General features: G+C 38.6%; 1 protein-coding gene and 1 non-coding gene across 2 annotated transcripts in view; both read left to right on the top strand.

The window, feature by feature from the left end:
- The window catches only part of LOC134540313 (zwei Ig domain protein zig-8-like), a 66,426-nt gene extending 50,437 nt beyond the window's left edge, over positions 1 to 15,989 (top strand). The window contains exons 5-6 of the mRNA XM_063382974.1: positions 4,588 to 4,756; positions 15,168 to 15,989. Of these exons, the coding sequence (XP_063239044.1) occupies positions 4,588 to 4,756; positions 15,168 to 15,268 (270 nt within the window). The 3' untranslated portion in view covers positions 15,269 to 15,989. The remainder of the gene's footprint in view (positions 1 to 4,587; positions 4,757 to 15,167) is intronic.
- Trnah-gug (transfer RNA histidin (anticodon GUG)) lies at positions 8,734 to 8,805 on the top strand. Its single transcript has one exon. It is a non-coding gene; the product is annotated as a tRNA-His (tRNA).
- Positions 15,990 to 18,675: the final 2,686 nt, after the last annotated feature.

Genomic DNA, 18,675 nt, shown 5'->3' with positions numbered 1-18,675 from the left:
GGAAGGAGAAAAAGAACTGGAAAGTATTAAATGCGTGGGGGGATAACATCCAAAAGAAAAAAAAACGAAAGGTAAGAATAAATTTTATGCTTTCATAGAACCACACACGCACGTCATGTTACACCCCTTTAAAACAAGTAGGCAAAGCGAACTCCGAAAATTTTATATTCACGTTACTTTACTACTTCGTGTGGATTTCATGCGAGATAATTCGGTTTAGAAATGCTCAAATGGCAATCAAACCTTATTCATGAAGGTAACGTGCGCTATTACACCAGTTATTCCGTGTTTGCGATTCAGCTGTCAAATAAAACAACTACGTTAAAAAATAACGACATGCGACTAGGTTTTTCATGCAATTGTAGATCACTCATTCCACGTGTCCATTTTTAATTAATGTAAGTTTTTTTTTTAAATTGAACTCCCGAAGATCATGCATGGTTTAGTAGTAGTGCAAAAAAAACACACGTATCAACAGCAATTAGGGAAAGTGTTCAAGGGTGTTATAGCATTCAGCATTGGCAAAACTGGATGCCACATCATCCGCCTATTTTGCAAGATCGCCAATTTATGTTTTGCGTATTTCGCATCCCATTTTCACTTGGTTCTGTATGTCTGGCCATAAACCGAAGCACCGCTTTGATTTTGAGAGGGTTGGTAGTTTTATTCGTACCAATATGCCTATACTTAGCAGTTTTTTTTAAGATGGTGAAAACGGACAAGTTGTAGGCGTACGAAAATTTTGAATTTTTTTTTCACTAGAGGGATTCAATTCATTCCTCATTCCAAAAAATATATATTACTACGCAGAAAAATATTTTCCTGTTGCCAGTTGCTAATAAATAGTAAAGATATTTGAACTTTGTAAAACACCTGGGTATGGTAATTTTTGCATGTATGTTTTACGTTTTTTCGAGATAATACCAAGTTTTTAAAACAAAAATTGGAGCATATTTTAATATTTTAATTTATGTTTCATTCAAGCATTTTTTTAAACTCATGGAACAGAGAATCTAATATTTAATAATTGGACTATTTGGTTTTATTGCTTATAAATACGCGTGATAGTACTGAAAAGCTGTTCAGAGAACGGTTTCCAAGTAACCTAACTGTTGGGGGTACTGGGACCACACCAGTATAATTGCGAACAATATTTTTTAGTGATATAGTTGTTTTCACGTATTTGTTGGAATTTATAAATATCCGTAATTTTACATAGATATTTTTGACGTGACAACGTCTAATAAATCGATGAACGCCGGCTGCACGCACGAAAAAGGATAACTCATTGTCCCGTTGCGCACATTGTCCCGTTACGCTTTGTCCCGTTGCGCTCATTGTACGCTTGCGCCGCATCTATCTCTCTTCCACTCGATTGGAACAACCATCGATTTGACTTTTTCGAGGCACATTAAACTTGAAACACTCCCATTCGTTTCCTACTTTTCCTATCATCGTCCTATCCTTAACAGAATAACACAGATTGGAAGAAGTTAAATAGCAAACATGTATAAAAGTTATGGTTAAAATAATCTGTTCGTTAAAGTAATAAAAATATTTGAATTAATGAGTGCAAATAAAAGTAAATTTATCAATTAAATTGTAGATTTAATTTCACTCCTTTGTATCCATACAAAATAGTGATAATTCAATAAAAATGATTCAATTCTATTCATTAAAGTATGCAATAATTTCATCAATGTTTTTTAATGACGTCACGTTAAACTATCGTCCGTAAACCGACTTTACAGACAACCAATTTTGTTCCATTTACAAAAATTTAAAATTTACAGAGTAGAGTATGACTTGAATTTGTAAGCCGAGTTGGTACCGAAGTTTCTGAAGTCTCAGAAGTGACTCATGTATGATTTCTTCCAAGAATACATCAGGCGAAGGGTGGGGGGGGGGGGGGGTAATTTCACCCACTCATGGGCTATAAGGAATTTCCCGCTCTTTTGCTGGAATAACAATCGCCAATCGTATGACGCAAAGGCAATGATGCGACGGGGAAATGTCACGTATATACGTTTCATAACTGTGTGACAAAAAAATTTAACTATTTTATGTAATACTATTTTTGACATTACATACTCACGAAGAACAACACGACAGCTATCAATGTTTACAGGTTATTAAAATCTAAACTTATTCGACAAAAAAACCGTACGTGAAAACGTTTAAAAGATTTAACAAATAAATTCCGTACACCAAAACTTAAAAAAAAAAACAACAACAAATAGTGTTACCAATGCATTTTCGAACACACAATTCTAAAATTCATTTCAACAACGTCACGCTATCAAAGCGATGGATAATGGAATATATTTCTGATCGGAAAGTCCGCCATTGCCTACCCTTAAAAAGTTGTCAGGCTGACGGACGTCACAAAATTTGTCGAATGTGATTGGCTGGATATTCATTTTATTCGCGTCGCTATACGTTGCGCTGTTTCGATTTCATCGTCACCCACGTACGTGCAAGCAAACACAGCGTTACGAGTTTACTTGTTCGTGCAAACAAAAAGAAAAGATCTAGAACAAATCCAAAATACGTGTTCTGAACACGATAATAGAATTACGTCAGCACCTCCCCATGATAGGACTAAAACGACCAAACCGAGCAAAGGTGGGCGAATTGATTTGACTCCATGTATCTAAAAATGAATTGTTTGTTTGTAATCTGGAATCTACAAAGCGTTGTAAGTGGTATTCCATTTTTAACTCACTCACCAATTACTAATCACAGTCACAATCACCGTTGTTACCGAGAATTAACGACAGTAAAAATCGCAGTATACCAATTTTCGTGGCGATCGGTTTAACGATACAGAAGTTGGTGCGCTGCAGCGCCATCTATTGGCAAGGTACAGCTAAAAGGGATAGCATAAAAATCTCCACGAAAAAAAAAAAAACTTCATTGTGCCAACTTTTACGGCTATCGGTCAAACGGTGTCGAAGTTTATCAACGTCATTCATACCAACATCTATTTATATACAGATTATTTCATTACATGTAAAAAAAGAGACATTGTTCATAGGCTGCCGGCAAGCCGTTCTGAAATGATCAGTACCAGATATAATCACATCAGACAACTGTATCACTACGAAATAGTGTTCACAGTGATAACGGGGATTCTATTTGTGCTTTGTGTCGTTCCAGCAGCTCTAAATAGTTATAAGTTTTTTTAAAAAAGAAAAAAAAACTCGTTCCCTGAGTGAAATATCTGTTGAAATATAAGAAAACGCCCATTTGTCGTACAGAGTTACAAGTTTGCGGCATCACAGACCATTAATAATGTTAGCAGGCTTTCACGGCCAATTTCTGACGTAGCTTATGGCTTCTGGGTTGTAGCCGCATCCTTGGCGAATAATTTCACCGAACGTTTTCGGTCGACATTGCAGTCGCCATCATCAGGGAGCAGTTACATACTGTATGTAACTTTCTCCCTGATGATGGCGATAGCTACGTCGACCGAAAACGTTCGGTGAATTATTCGCCAAGGATGCGGCTACAACCCAGAAGCCAAACTGCTTTTCATCACAGACCATTTCCTGGCAACTGTTTTTTTTTTTTTTTGTTTTGTAGAGGAAACTACTCGCGCGGCGAGTTCCGTGCGCTCGCTGTCAACTGTTTCGCTTCGTACAGAGGATTGAGGGTCGGTTAGGTCTGTCATCGGGGGAACTGTGTCGTCCTGTGATGTCCCGCAGGAGATCAGCTACGACTGTGTCGTCCTGTGATGTCCCGCAGGAGATCAGCTACGACTGTGTCGTCCTGTGATGTCCCGCAGGAGATCAGTTACGACTGTGTCGTCCTGTGATGTCCCTCAGGAGATCAGCTACGACTGTGTCGTCCTGTGATGTCCCGCAGGAGATCAGTTACGACTGTGTCGTCCTGTGATGTCCCTCAGGAGATCAGCTACGACTGTGTCGTCCTGTGATGTCCCGCAGGAGATCAGTTACGACTGTGTCGTCCTGTGATGTCCCTCAGGAGATCAGTTACGACTGTGTCGTCCTGTGATGTCCCTCAGGAGATCAGCTACGACTGTGTCGTCCTGTGATGTCCCTCAGGAGATCAGCTACGACTGTGTCGTCCTGTGATGTCCCGCAGGAGATCAGTTACGACTGTGTCGTCCTGTGATGTCCCTCAGGAGATCAGCTACGACTGTGTCGTCCTGTGATGTCCCTCAGGAGATCAGCTACGACTGTGTCATCCTGTGATGTCCCTCAGGAGATCAGCTACGACTGTGTCGTCCTGTGATGTCCCGCAGGAGATCAGCTACGACTGTGTCGTCCTGTGATGTCCCTCAGGAGATCAGCTACGACTGTGTCGTCCTGTGATGTCCCTCAGGAGATCAGCAACGACTGTGTCGTCCTGTGATGTCCCGCAGGAGATCAGTTACGACTGTGTCGTCCTGTGATGTCCCGCAGGAGATCAGCTACGACTGTGCCGTCCTGTGATGTCCCTCAGGAGATCAGCTACGACTGTGTCGTCCTGTGATGTCCCTCAGGAGATCAGCCACGACTGTTCCGTCCTGTGATGTCCCGCAGGAGATCAGCTACGACTGTGCTGTCCTGTGATGTCCCGCAGGAGATCAGCTACGACTCGCCGCGCGGCGGGGTGAGCGTCATCACGGAGAAGGGCGATGTGACGACCAGCTACCTGCTGATCCAGCGTGCTACGGCCCGCGACTCGGGCAACTACACCTGCAACCCGTCCAACGCCGACAGGAAGACAATCGTGCTCCACGTGCTGAACGGTAAAATACCCCCACCCCCTTCACTGTCCTGACCACCCCCCCCCCCCCTCCCAGACCCCACTGTGCCACGTTTTCGTCCGATCGGCCTGACCATGCGCCAATTTTTTTTTTTTGAATTGAAGTGAAACTTCTAATGCGACTTCCAACAAGGTTGCGTTAAACGTGTAACGCTACCATGGAGGGGGTATGAAAGCACTGTTGCGTTAAACGTTCAACGGTCCTGGGGAGGGGGAACAGAAAGAGACAGAGCGAGAGTGAATGCGTGGCACTCGAACGCATGCGCGAGCGTTAGCAACGAGCAGCGTCCAATATTCCAACGCAAGAGGGAGAGAGAAAGAAAGATACGCAAAGGTAGAAAGTAGGAGAAAGAAAGAGAGTGAGTCGGTAGATCCCAAGCACATGACGGTGGTATTCTTGCTATGCGTTGTAAGCAATGCTAATAAAGTTGTCTTAAAGATACAATATGATTTCACTAAAAATCAATTTCTACCCCTTCCTATTTTAATTTCCACATTACGAAGTTTCACTTCTTCCACGAGGAGGGTCTCCACGCACAATTTTTGCATGCAATTAAAAACTATTTTTTAATGATGCCAAATAAGTATAACTTCTCACGCGTGTACCTAAGTACACGCACCCATTTTTTTTTGTAAGTGAAACAAGAAATGTTCACTTGAAATACACAGACGTGTATTCAAGATTCTACGATAAATGGTACAAGGGCTAGAGAATATAATTTAAAGTTTTTAATATGCTTATGAAAATAAGATAACTGCTTCATTGAAATCAATCTTCCACAATACGCAATCGTGCAATCCCAGCGATAGCAAAACCGCATTATCTCAAAAAAAAATTGTATGGGGCATTTATGCTTTGTTGTCCCAGTACATCCAACAGTAAAACTGTTGTTCCCTGAATATCTTCCACGTATTAACGCACACGTTAGTAAGCATAATAAAAGAAAAAAAATACATATTTGAATGAAAGAATAATAAAAAATTAAAATAATGCGCCAATTTTGTTGTAAGACTTACACAGTATTAGCTCGAAAAAAATGTATTTCATGTATGTGCCAAAATAATTGTAGCCAAGTGTTGTACAAAATTTTAAATATGTTCATTGCTGTATTACAAACTATTTATTGGCAACTGACTGGTTACCAAAGGAGTATTTTGTAAATGTACAGATTTTTTTTTCTGTATTAGATGACCTCTGCGATGGACTCCAAAGTCATCTGAAAACTCGAAAAAATGTCACCTATTTGGACGCGTACGTGAGCGATGTCTCAATGGATTGCTTATGATTCGTTCTTCTTTCGTTAAAGATTCCTCGTTGGCTCAGATACCTCCCCATGTGATTAGGGATCAAATGTATAGGTATTTGCAATTTAGCCGATCACGAAATTAATCCGCGGATTCTCCCGGACTCTACTTACAGACGATGATAATGATTAAGTGGAAATATTTTTAGAGAAAAAATCTAAATCCTTAGTTGTTTGCTGTTTCTTCATCTTTCTGAATGGAAGCCATCTTTTTTAAAGAAGCCACTGATTTATTTGGCTGGGTCATTTATTTAAAAACGCACAAAAACGCTGTGGTTCGTATGCCGAATATTGATAATGTGTCTGAGAGGAAATCAACAAATTGAAAGTCACAGACGATGTTAAAGGTGTTTTAACACACTGATGGCATAAAAATATTTTCATGAAAAAATTATATGCCTAAGCAATGCCTCAGATATCTCTTTTAAGAATGTCATGGTAATTAGTGAAAGGTGGAGATGGTGTGTATAACAACACTAATGTTCACCCATAAACAGTTTAACATCCCTTGAGTGTTGTAAATTTAAACCGTGAAAATATAGGGTCCTTAAGAAATGAGTTGAAACATGGGGATTTTGCTAATTCATGCAGTACACAAAAAAACTTTTTCTGTACTTTTACAAAAGATTCTTCTGAATACCAGTTACCAAGAAATAGTTTGTAATACTACCTGAATATTTTGTACCGTTGTGCAACACATAAATGTGTTTTTTTGGCGTTTATTAAATACGGTCTTTGATATTATACTGAGTATTTCTTATAAAAATATTGGCATATAATGTTATATATAAATTGAAAAGATGAAAAAGATAATCGAAACTCAGAACATTTTTTTTAAATTTTAACCTAATTTTTAATATGCGCTTTTAATACTGGAACGCTATTAAGAGAACGGTTCACAATCTTTAAATATTGGAAATGCTGGGACAACGCAAAGTATTACTGCGCACGTAATTTAGTAGTGATACGGTTGTGTTTCGTGTAAATGTACCAATTTACACAAACCTGTAAGTTTATATGAGTATTTTGTGTTCAATTAACAAAAAAAAAATTGCAATTACATTGCAGTTCTCTTGATACGCTCTGTGGGGTTCTGTACCAACAATAAACGAAAAAGAACTGCTGACGTAATCACGTTAAATAAGGTCCAAAGGAGGACAAGTCTTTGAACCTTGGTACCGGCCAACGAGATCAATATAATGGCTTGATTGTATGTATAACAGCTTAGTCTAGCGTTGGGTTGGAAGATTCAGTGAAATAATCATGGCACTAGTAACGAGCAGAGGCCATCTGTTCTTCTTGAAAATGAAACGCGCCAAGAAAATGTAACTCAATGTCAACCCTTTCTCACATCACAAATCTTAGTATAGCGAAGCAACCGAATTATCATTTCCTTGGCCTATTTATTTTTACGGGGCCCTAATACTTTGGAGAGCCAAGGGAAGCAAACCCCTGCTAAATTAAAAAAAAAATCTTAAAAGAACGTTTTTATACCAACAGTGTACTTAAATTTCGATAATGATTCCACTGACGTATCTTACAATTTTTATATTCTTCCCTGATAGTTACACCAGTGGTCATTTTATATATGCTATATATCAAATCCCCGTGTCATTACGTCATTATATAAGCCATTAAAATCTTTGGAAAAATTTTTAATAACAAATCATGAAAACTCAGTTGAAATCGGAACGTGTCGACAAGCATTTTAAAATACACTCTCATAACAAGTTAATTATTCCTTTTCTCCCGTTGATGTCCATTTTTTTTTCACGGAGAACAAGACAGGCAAATAATATTTAAAAAAATGAGAAGTGGCAATTCACGGGGTCTTGGAACTTCCCCGACAATGGCAACGTAAAAAAAAAAAAAGATTTCAACTTCGTCACAGCATGCCGTCTTCCGAGAATAATCAATTCCCAACTCCGTGGGTTGCACGGGGTAACGTGTAAACGGATGAGAATGGCGTGTGTCCAGCCAAGGCCCGATATACAATGACACGGCTACAGAGACAGACGTATCACGTAACAGTAGACGGATCTCACGGAACAGAGTTTGTAAAATAGCACGCAGACGAAGACGGACCCGGCAATGCTGAGCTCTTCCGTTTACGTCACTCCGTGCGACCAATGTAAGCCGAGTACTTGTGCTTGCGGTGGTATCCGTGATTGTTTATGTTCTAAACACGATAAAAATGGTTTGAAGTAAAGAATATCTAGTGTGCTGTTATAAGTTTGTCGTCTATTTTTTATGTAAGTATATAACAATTAAATCAATATTTCTTTCGTAACCTTGAAATGCAATCTCACTGGTTGCAATATGCTACCTTCCCGTGCATCGAGGAAGCAGCAGAGACGTGATGGGGAAACTTTCCGGGAGATCCCGTCTCCCGTGTCCGTGCCGTTACAGAACGGGTACTGATACCTCGGGTCCGTGTTTGCACGCGTCCACTGCAGGTACTCTGTTCCGTGATCCACGTATCAGTGTCCGTTTCTGTGTCGTCGTCGAACCGGAGAGCGGCGCGCGACGGAACAAGCTGTCCTTCGCTCAACCGCGGCGGTGAAAAGCCTTCGTGCCAAGCCGTCATGAGTGACTGGTCAGTGTCGGACAAGAAAGACATCTTGAAGAGAGCTGATGGATACCAGCAGCCGCGGTAGCCGTGATCGTATAGTGGTTAGTACATTGCGTTGTGGCCGCAATAACCCAGGTTCGAATCCTGGTCACGGCAATGCAGGCTGGAACAATTTTTTTTCCTTCGTTATTTATTCTTTCTCACTATAAGCTCTCATCAGTTCGCTGCTAGAAATTACAGTAAATTTACGGACATTTCAGCGAAGAATTTAACTCAAATAAACAAAGACTTCTTCGTGATTTCAAATAACTGGATCTTACTAGAAACTACTCCGTATCTCGACTCCAGAGTTTTATGTTTCTTCAAAAGAAGTATGCTTAACCAGTTTTTCCATTGTTTTGCTAAGATACCGAGAATATTCTTTTGGATTCATGTTCAAAGTAAGTCTACTCAGTCTCTGTAAATACACGAAGATAGACGTAAATTGACGGAGATTCCTGGATCATTTTTAAATTGAAGGTGATAGTTTTTAACAGGTTGGTAGCTTTGAAACTCGTAATTTCATCATGTCCCAAACTCAATTATTTTACCCCCCTTCAAATGCATGTATAAAAAAAACAAATTACGAATAACTTGGTGAATCAAATTTTGATGATTTAGAAACATATTCATCAGTTGATAACCAATGACCAAGATTTTTTTTTTTTGGTCGCAATTTCCGTCACGTTACTTGGACTCACCTTTGTCAGAATTTGCTTTTTAGAACGTGTGGATAAAGACATTACTTAGCACTGGCTATTCGCATGATTTTTTTTTAAGTTTCGTTTACTTGATTTAGGTATTTGTAATTTTTTTTTCACCGTGTTCATGCGAAGTGGTGAATTTTACGAAAGAAGGAAATTTTGGAAACGTTTATGGCTGTGGTGTGTGTGGTCAGAAGTTAATGGCAAAATAAAAAAGAACTATTATATATCTTTATGGTCGCGCACGTAATGCATGTTCAAAATAAACGCGCGTATGTTTTGAGTTCGCGTCCGTCCTGCCGTTCTGTGATTCTCGGCGCAGGGAGTTTTTTTTGGCACCGCGCCACTCCTCCACTGTCCGTTCGGCCGTAATTTCCGCAGGGCGACGCTTTGGAACCAGATTGCCAGCGACGGGAGCTTCGCTCCGTGACCAATGGACCGGCGAATAACACCGACGCGTGCGGCGGCAATTTAAAACGTGGAGCGTTGCATAGGTGAGGGGTGTGTGTATCGGCCAGAGCAGGAACGGACAGCGCAACTTTTTACGTACATGCACAAGCAGAAAAAAAAAATTATGTAAATCTAGTGTGTGTGTTTATATATATATACACACACACACATACACATATAGGCTATATACCCCGAAATTTTCAAAATTTATGCAAAATTCACCAAATTATTTTTGTGAACCTTTTTCGTACGGCTTGCCACTGGGTGACACAAAATGTGTCCATTATATAAAAATATTTCGTCAATATGAACCGTACTACATATCTTGCGGGGGCAAAATAAATATTTTGTATTCTCAGCAATTACTATTCCAGTGTGACGAAAAAATAATTCTTTTTTTTTTTTGTGTTTCCCAAATAAGCCGATTCGAGGCCAACAAATTTTTTTTTTATCTTCACTAAGTATTTGGCAAAATAGTTTGAATATAGCCTTTTTTTTTTCGGCGGGTTTACGAATACTTCACTTTCAAGTTATTAAGTGAGAGTTTTGGTTTTTTTCTAAAGCATCAGAGGCATATATAAATCATAAAAAAAATATAGATCGTAAAAAAAAAGTTGATTTGAAATTTAAGTTGTATCGGGTGTGCGCCGGATGTTTTTAACTCTGACGTCGCTATGGCCGGTCTGTGTGCGTTGTTTTTAAATTTTCAGTTTAAAGGAGTAATAAACGCCTTCGTTACTTACGCCTTGTAGAACGAACGGGAGGCAGCTTAAATACTTAGTTTTTAAAGGTAAATCAAGTAGACGAAGCCTTGGGAAACACGAGAACAGGCGGTACTTAGTAATATTTTACAATCCACAGGTTTCGCGGTGTCATTTCTAAAAGAAAATTCTTACATAGGTGCATTTAAGCAACGTCGCACCCACGGCGCGATGTAGATAAAACACACACACACACACACATATATATATATATATATATATATATATATAGGCTATATATATATTAATCTGGAGGTCTGTCTCTCCCGTAGAATTTTGTCGCACTGACGTCACATTTACAACAGTCACGTTGCGCCTGTCGCACTGTTGTGATACTGACATCAGTTCCATTTTGAACACGTAACATAATCAGAAAAGGTTTTGGCCCATGCGTCATTAATGTGGTAGGTAAACTCAAGGCAGCGGAAGCCAATAAATTAATGGTTTTCTATTAATTAATATAATTTAAATAAAAAATATCTTCAAAATGATTTGTTCAATCTAGCCGTCGTATTTCATCTAACTCCACGTTGGCTCCGAATAAAACTTAAAATCGATCTGAAACTTTCAAAAATAAATATATTATACGTAGTTACATGAGTGAAATTTTTCTCTTTTTTACATTAAACTGTAGTAGCTACAGTATTATTTAAATATATTTATATTTTTTACATTTTTGTGTTTTAAAAATTATACGATTGATATCATGGAGGAATATGAAAATAAATATTGTTTTTGCATGTTCGCCATAAAACGTCCCTGACACTTACGCTATATATTATTACACTATATATATTTTTTAAACGGTTTATACGGCAATGTAACCCGACGTACCGCCGGGTAAGGTAGGTGTAAGCGACGAGCCGGAAGTTTTGATTGGAAGTTGACAAAATGGGATGAGAGAGTAAGAAAAATAGAGACAGGGAGAAAGAGAGAAAAAGTGAATGAAGAGAAAGAGAGAAGGAGAAAAAGAAATTAATCAATCAAGCAAGCAAGAGAGAGGAGAAAGAAAGATATAAAAATAGAACGAGCGAGCGAAAGAGAGAGAGAAATAAAGAGAAAAAATATAAAGAGAAAAAAAGGAAAAGAGAGAAGGAAAGAGAACGGGGAATCGATATAAATATAGGAGTTTGCATGAAGGCACACAATCTGCTAAGCCCCTGGCTCAGCCTAAATTCACACACAACACACCATGCTTCGCCTAAATCGTCAGCGCGTGTACTTACATGCACGCTCTCGTGGATACAAAACCCCTTTGTTTACGTAACGGCCTAACCATTAGTCGGTAAACATTGACGGCGTCTACCTCTGGCGTGAATTTTAGAAATCACCTTTAAATTGCTCACTTTTTTTTAATACGATACAAGAAACGGTAACTGGCTTCGCGCACGGGTGGATACAGTAACATGTGGTTATTACCTTAGGGGAAACATCTACATTCTACCAATAAAATCTACTGTAATGTGATACGGATCACCATAAATATAGAAATACTGAGTAGCCTACCGCCTGTGTTTTAAGCTTCAATAAACATTTCGATTGCATTGCTGTGTAAATACTATGGCCACGCCATATCTATAAAGTTTTACTAAGCTTACGCCTGCAGAAAGCACTGAATGTATCTTTTCTCCGTTTGTAATTTTTTATAACCATAACTAAATAAACGATTAAAATCAAACAAATAGTATAACCACCTGGAAGAATGGAGATTCACAGAAGTGAAATAATATTTGGAATCGGTCCAGTAGCTTTAGAGTTTACTTCTGACCCCCCCCCAAAAAAAAACATTAAAATTTACTTTATAATATAAGTATGGATTCATAAAAATTATAAACACTTTTTTTTATTAATTTACTATTTATATTTTATTTGGGCTTAGTGCTGTGTCGACAGCGGTGTCATTGGAGATGGTAGCTAACAACGACTGTTCTCAGGAATTTTGGGAGAGAGTTCTGCCATGACCTACAGCAAAGAAAAATAACAGCATTTTCCTGGAGTTATTTCGGAAAACTAAGTAAGAATGAAAGTAGTATATAATAGTTCCTCCTGCGCCAGGCTGCAGACTGTGGAACTTGAGGCGGGGTTCAAGCTGCGGATTGTGCCGCAACGGCGGCCATCTCGGATGATCTTGACATTGACCTTTGACCTTGACCCCGGCGGCCATCATGGATTCCGCCAATTTAATTTCTAGAACTTTTCAACATTTTTAATTCCGCCATTTTGTTTTCTAGAACTTTCCGACATTTTGAATGATGACAAAACCGTTGCAATTTTCGTTACGGCCGCCAAATTGAAAATCCAAAATTATTGTCAGATAAATTTGGAGAAAAATAATTTATTATTACCGTGGCACCCACCATCTTTAAATTTTGAAGCCATCTTGGAAATCCGTAATTATTTAGCTATAAATTCGGAAAAAATTTCATAATTCATCAAAAAATTCTGCAATTAATATAGTGATTGTTTCGATAGATTCCTGTCCTTTTTTCAAAATTTAATTGATGCAAAAAATTTAATTTTATGCACATAATAATAATTTTAATAAATATGGTGAAAAGTACTAAGATTAGCTTAAATTCCTCTACTACCAGTCTCTAGTAAGCCATTGACGACATATTGACAGTCATCTTTAAATTTCGTAATAATTAACTGAGAAATTAGGAAAAAATTCCAAATATCATAAAAAATATCACTTATAAAAAAATATCGTCGCGATATAAAAATTAATTGGGCCATACTTGCGAACCTGTTTTCCTCATTCGTAACACTGTACTTGCAAAGTTTCAAATCGATACGACAGCTAGAAATAGGTTAATATCGACACTCATGATTCGTTTACATAGTTCGTTATTTAGTTACAAGGGAAGCAAATGAAAGAGTGTTAAAAATAGAGCATTGGTTAGGATGGCGAAAGTAACCTTGCAATGAAGAGGTCATAAATAATTTTCATTTAGTAGTTAGCAGCCGAATGTTTGCTCGATGTCTGGCATCCTAATGACGTATTATCATGTAGGAGCGTGGATTTACCAGCGTTGTGATTCATCATATCGTACCACAAGAGAAAAGGGGGGGGGAAGTTAAAAGCCCAGGAAGGTGACTTCTGGTACGACAACAGTACAAGTATAGTGTTTGAAGTGATCGTATCCAGCTACGGAAAAGTTGTAATTCGTATACTTGTTCCAGGCGTGTTCGAGCGTGTTTTCCTGCAGTGTTTTTTAGACGTTCAACTGTGGCGTGTCATCTGCTGACAAGTCACGACTCTATGGTCGTGTTCCAGGCGTGTTAGAGCGTGTTTAATGCAATGTTTTTTAGACGTTCAACTGTGGCGTGTCATCTGCTGACAAGTCACGACTCTATGGTCGTGTTTCAGGCGTGTTAGAGCGTGTTTTCTGCAATGTTTTTTAGACGTTCAGCTGTGGCGTGTCATCTGCTGACAAGTCACGACTCTATGGTCGTGTTTCAGGCGTGTTCGAGCGTGTTATCCTGCAGTGTTTTTTAGACGTTCAGCTGTGGCGTGTCATCTGCTGACAAGTCACGTCTCTATGGTCGTGTTCCAGGCGTGTTAGAGCGTGTTTTCTGCAATGTTTTTTAGATGTTCAACTGTGGCGTGTCATCTGCTGACAAGTCACGACTCTATGGTCGTGTTCCAGGCGTGTTAGAGCGTGTTTTATGCAATGTTTTAGACGTTCAACTGTGGCGTGTCATCTGCTGACAATTCACGACTCTATAGTCGTGTTCCAGGCGTGTTAGAGCGTGTTTTATGCAATGTTTTAGACGTTCAACTGTGGCGTGTCATCTGCTGACAATTCACGACTCTATAGTCGTGTTCCAGGCGTGTTAGAGCGTGTTTTATGCAATGTTTTAGACGTTCAACTGTGGCGTGTCATCTGCTGACAAGTCACGACTCTGTGGTTGTGTTCCAGGCGTGTTAGAGCGTGTTTTCTGGAATGTTTTAGACGTTCAGCTGTGGCGTGTCATCTGCTGACAAGTCACGACTCTATGGTCGTGTTCCAGGCGTGTTAGAGCGTGTTTTATGCAATGTTTTTTAGACGTTCAACTGTGGCGTGTCATCTGCTGACAATTCACGACTCTATAGTCGTGTTCCAGGCGTGTTAGAGCGTGTTTTATGCAATGTTTTAGACGTTCAACTGTGGCGTGTCATCTGCTGACAAGTCACGACTCTGTGGTTGTGTTCCAGGCGTGTTAGAGCGTGTTTTCTGCAATGTTTTTTAGACGTTCAACTGTGGCGTGTCATCTGCTGACAAGTCACGACTCTATGGTCGTGTTCCAGGCGTGTTAGAGCGTGTTTTATGCAATGTTTTAGACGTTCAACTGTGGCGTGTCATCTGCTGACAATTCACGACTCTATAGTCGTGTTCCAGGCGTGTTAGAGCGTGTTTTATGCAATGTTTTAGACGTTCAACTGTGGCGTGTCATCTGCTGACAATTCACGACTCTATAGTCGTGTTCCAGGCGTGTTAGAGCGTGTTTTATGCAATTTTTTAGACGTTCAGCTGTGGCGTGTCATCTGCTGACAAGTCACGACTCTATGGTCGTGTTTCAGGCGAGCACCCGGCGGCGATGCAGCACGGAGGGCAGCTGAGACTCCAGTACCCCGTGGGGTTGTTCGTCTTCAGTGTCGTCATATCCGTGGTTAGTTCCTGATACGGGAGGCCACTGGAACCAGCTGGGCGGTACCCTCTTCGCACCTGATGCTTCGCCCATCCGCGACCATCTCCTCGAAAAGTTGCTCGGGGGACAGCTAACATAATTTCCCTCAGCAAGCTGGTGCGGTACAGAAAGACAGTGGGACGTTTTCCTAGCAGGTCATCTACTTTCATCTCCAGAACGTGGATGCGGGTAGACGAATTGAAAAAAATCATTCAAACGTGAACTTTTTACCGACGTCAAGAAAATCCCAATAACTAAACTATACTTCATGTGGTTTCAAAACAAACTATCAAAATCACACGAGTAAATAATAAGTAACTAAATGTGATTTTCGAAAATAAAATAACTTCACTCGAGCTGCTTGATGTAATTTTTAATATTGTTGTCACCTGTCAATCTTAAGATAACTTTTCATTGTAAAAATGCCCTCAATGGAACTTTCTCCTTCAAAAGCGAATTTACAGCTGCTGCGAAAAAAAAAAAGACTGTCATAGAAATCGCTGCATGCTAGTTTAGATACAATTTGGTGCTGAAATATTTTAGGATTAAAGCTTCAGTTAGATAAGCAAATATTTGAAATTTTCATTCTTTGGACATAACTGCAATGTTCCTGTTTATTATAATGTATGTATTTAATGTTATGTGTATATTGAACAAATGTTATATTACAGCTTTAATTGTATGCATCTATTAAATTATGACTTCAGATTTTTTATTTGACAAAATATATATTCAAATGCAAATCCTCACACCAATTCCTTTAATAAAGACAAGTTTGTTAAGAGCTTAAAGTGATTTAAATCATTAGCTACATGCGGGAACATTCATTTTGGGCTAGTTATATCATAATTTCAATGTTCCTTTGTTGTATAAATGGAAGCCAATGAAATTTCAGATTAATAATTTACTCCAACAGATAAGTTGTAAACATTCCTACACTTAAATTACTTGAAATCAGTGTGCACTGTATAGTTGTATTTTACTCTCACAATAAACTTCAGGAAACCATGCATTTAATAAAAAAAAATCCCTGAGCGTAATCACGAAGAGATCTGAGAGTTATACACCGCGCAGACATTTTTTGAGGTTGTTGTAGAGTATTTTGGACTCTGGGTACGGGTGGTGGTTTTTTCACGAGCGATAGGCAAACTTCGGAGAACTTCGGAATTGTTCAGGCGTGGCTGTCATCCCTGTGAATTGTAGGCTTCCCGTTATTTTTACTACAATTTGTAACGTGACAAACATTGTGCACACCAATTTCTCGACTTGTTTCCTCCATGGTGAGGAAGGAATTCTCCGACTTGTTTCCTCCATGGTGATGAAGGAATTCTCCTACTTGTTTCCTCCATGGTAAGGAAGGAATTCTCCGACTTGTTTCCTCCATGGTAAGGAAGGAATTTCCCGACTTGTTTCCTCCATGGTAACGAAGGAATTTCCCGACTTGTTTCATCCATGGTAAGGAAGGAATTCCCCGACTTGTCTCCACCATGGTAAGGAAGAAATTCCCCGACTCAGAAGGATATAGACCTATATTAAACACTGAAACACATTCATTAATTCGAACTACTTATACCGTAGTGTGGGATCAAACCCATGATTCACGCCACATGAGCTTAAGGCGATAGCGATCAAGGCCATTTATGGTCCAAAAATTTACAGGAGCTATATTGTTATGATGTTTTTCCGTTGCTATTGATTTATACATATACACTTACCCTATAAAAATTTTAAAAAGTAATATTTCGAGATTTTTAGTGTACAGCAATTCTTGGCCTGCCGAAAGAAGATTTTGGCTCCAAGAGGGCTTTTAAAGAAGAAAATAAACATACACAACTTCCGGAAAAAACTACAATGACAAACTCCTAACTTCTCATCAGAAATACAAAATAATTTCCGAGTTTCGTTCTTGGGATACAAAAAAAATGCGCATAAAAACAAAGAAAAAAATTGATTTTGTTGTGGGTTTTAGAAAATGTTTTTGACGATAAAACGTCTTATAAATCGATGAACGCCGGCTGCACGAAAGAAAAATTGTCACGTTCCGCCTGAGCCGAGCGTGCAAGAACCGACCAACCACCGTGCGAGAAAATCTTCTATAATATCAAACAGGTTAAGGCGGGCTAATTAACTAATTGTTCGTGATTATATTTAAACAAATTATTATATTAAATTTGCAGAAACTGTAAATAATATTTGAAAATTAAAAAGTATGCAATTTTTCATCAATGTTTTCTTATGACGTTATCACGTAAAATTATCGTCCGTAAACCGACTTTACAGACAACACCCTTTTTTCTTTTCTTTGAGGAATACTTTTTTTATTTTTTTTTATTTTTTTTTAAACATTTGTTAATATTAGAATCTTCACAATTACACTATAAGTTACTGCAGTACATTTCTTTAATTATGTTGTAACGAGAGAAAAAATGGTTGCAAAATCATAATTTTCATGCTAGTAATAATATTCGTTCTTTACGAAATAAAATAAATGTTTTTATACAAAAATTGTGTTGTTCTTTTTTAAATTAAAAGACACATACAAATAAAAATACTAAAAATCTCTCTGTGTTTTTTGTCTTAAATAAATTTCATTGGATTAAATAACTAAAAAAAATAAATTGGTAGTCTGTAAAGTCGGTTTACGGACGATAGTTTAACGTGACAATGTCATAACAAAACATTGATGAAATGATTTCATACTTTTATGAATAAAATTGAATAATTTTTTTAATAATATAAGAATAAATACTTGAAATTATACTAGTATTCAGATTTTTAAAATGCAAGAATAATTAACCTTTATTGCCGAAATTGTTGTTCTAATAAGCAATGAAAACCACATGAACTTTTTACATCACTTTATAAACAGTCGACTAAACAGTTCACGTGTAGATGACTTCTAATTAATTTTAAAAACTGGCGTTTAGCTATAAAGTTTAAATATAATTATGAACAAGTTTTTATATAAATAAACAGTAATCAAATATCTATCATCAATGATATGAATCACCATAATTTTTTAGTCAATTGTAACATAACCTATCATTACTGCACTCGCCGACAGTGTAACGGGACACAGCGTAACGGAACAATGTGCGTAACGGGACACTTTTTCGTGCGTGCAGCCGGCGTTCATCGATTTATTAGACGTCACGTCAAAACGCATTAGCTTGGTACGTAACTGCGATACCCTAAACGTAACGAAAGTGCGCCAAGAATCCATGTTGCTGTGGGACCACGAACCATCACAATTCAGTAAAGCTACGCTTAGTGACCGAGCAAGTAGCGCGGATAATGAGATAAACACAACCCAGTTAGCCTCGCGTTTGTAGCCAGTATGTCGGCACCGCCGCACGAAGCTACATACAGCGCGCGCAGTGTTGGGACCAATGAGAAACCTC

Source organism: Bacillus rossius, chromosome 16 (assembly GCF_032445375.1).
Source record: "Bacillus rossius redtenbacheri isolate Brsri chromosome 16, Brsri_v3, whole genome shotgun sequence".
In the NCBI taxonomy this organism is placed as follows: Eukaryota; Metazoa; Arthropoda; class Insecta; order Phasmatodea; family Bacillidae; genus Bacillus; species Bacillus rossius.
Note: the sequence above shows the minus strand (reverse complement) of the source record. Positions and strands in the feature narration are given on the sequence as shown.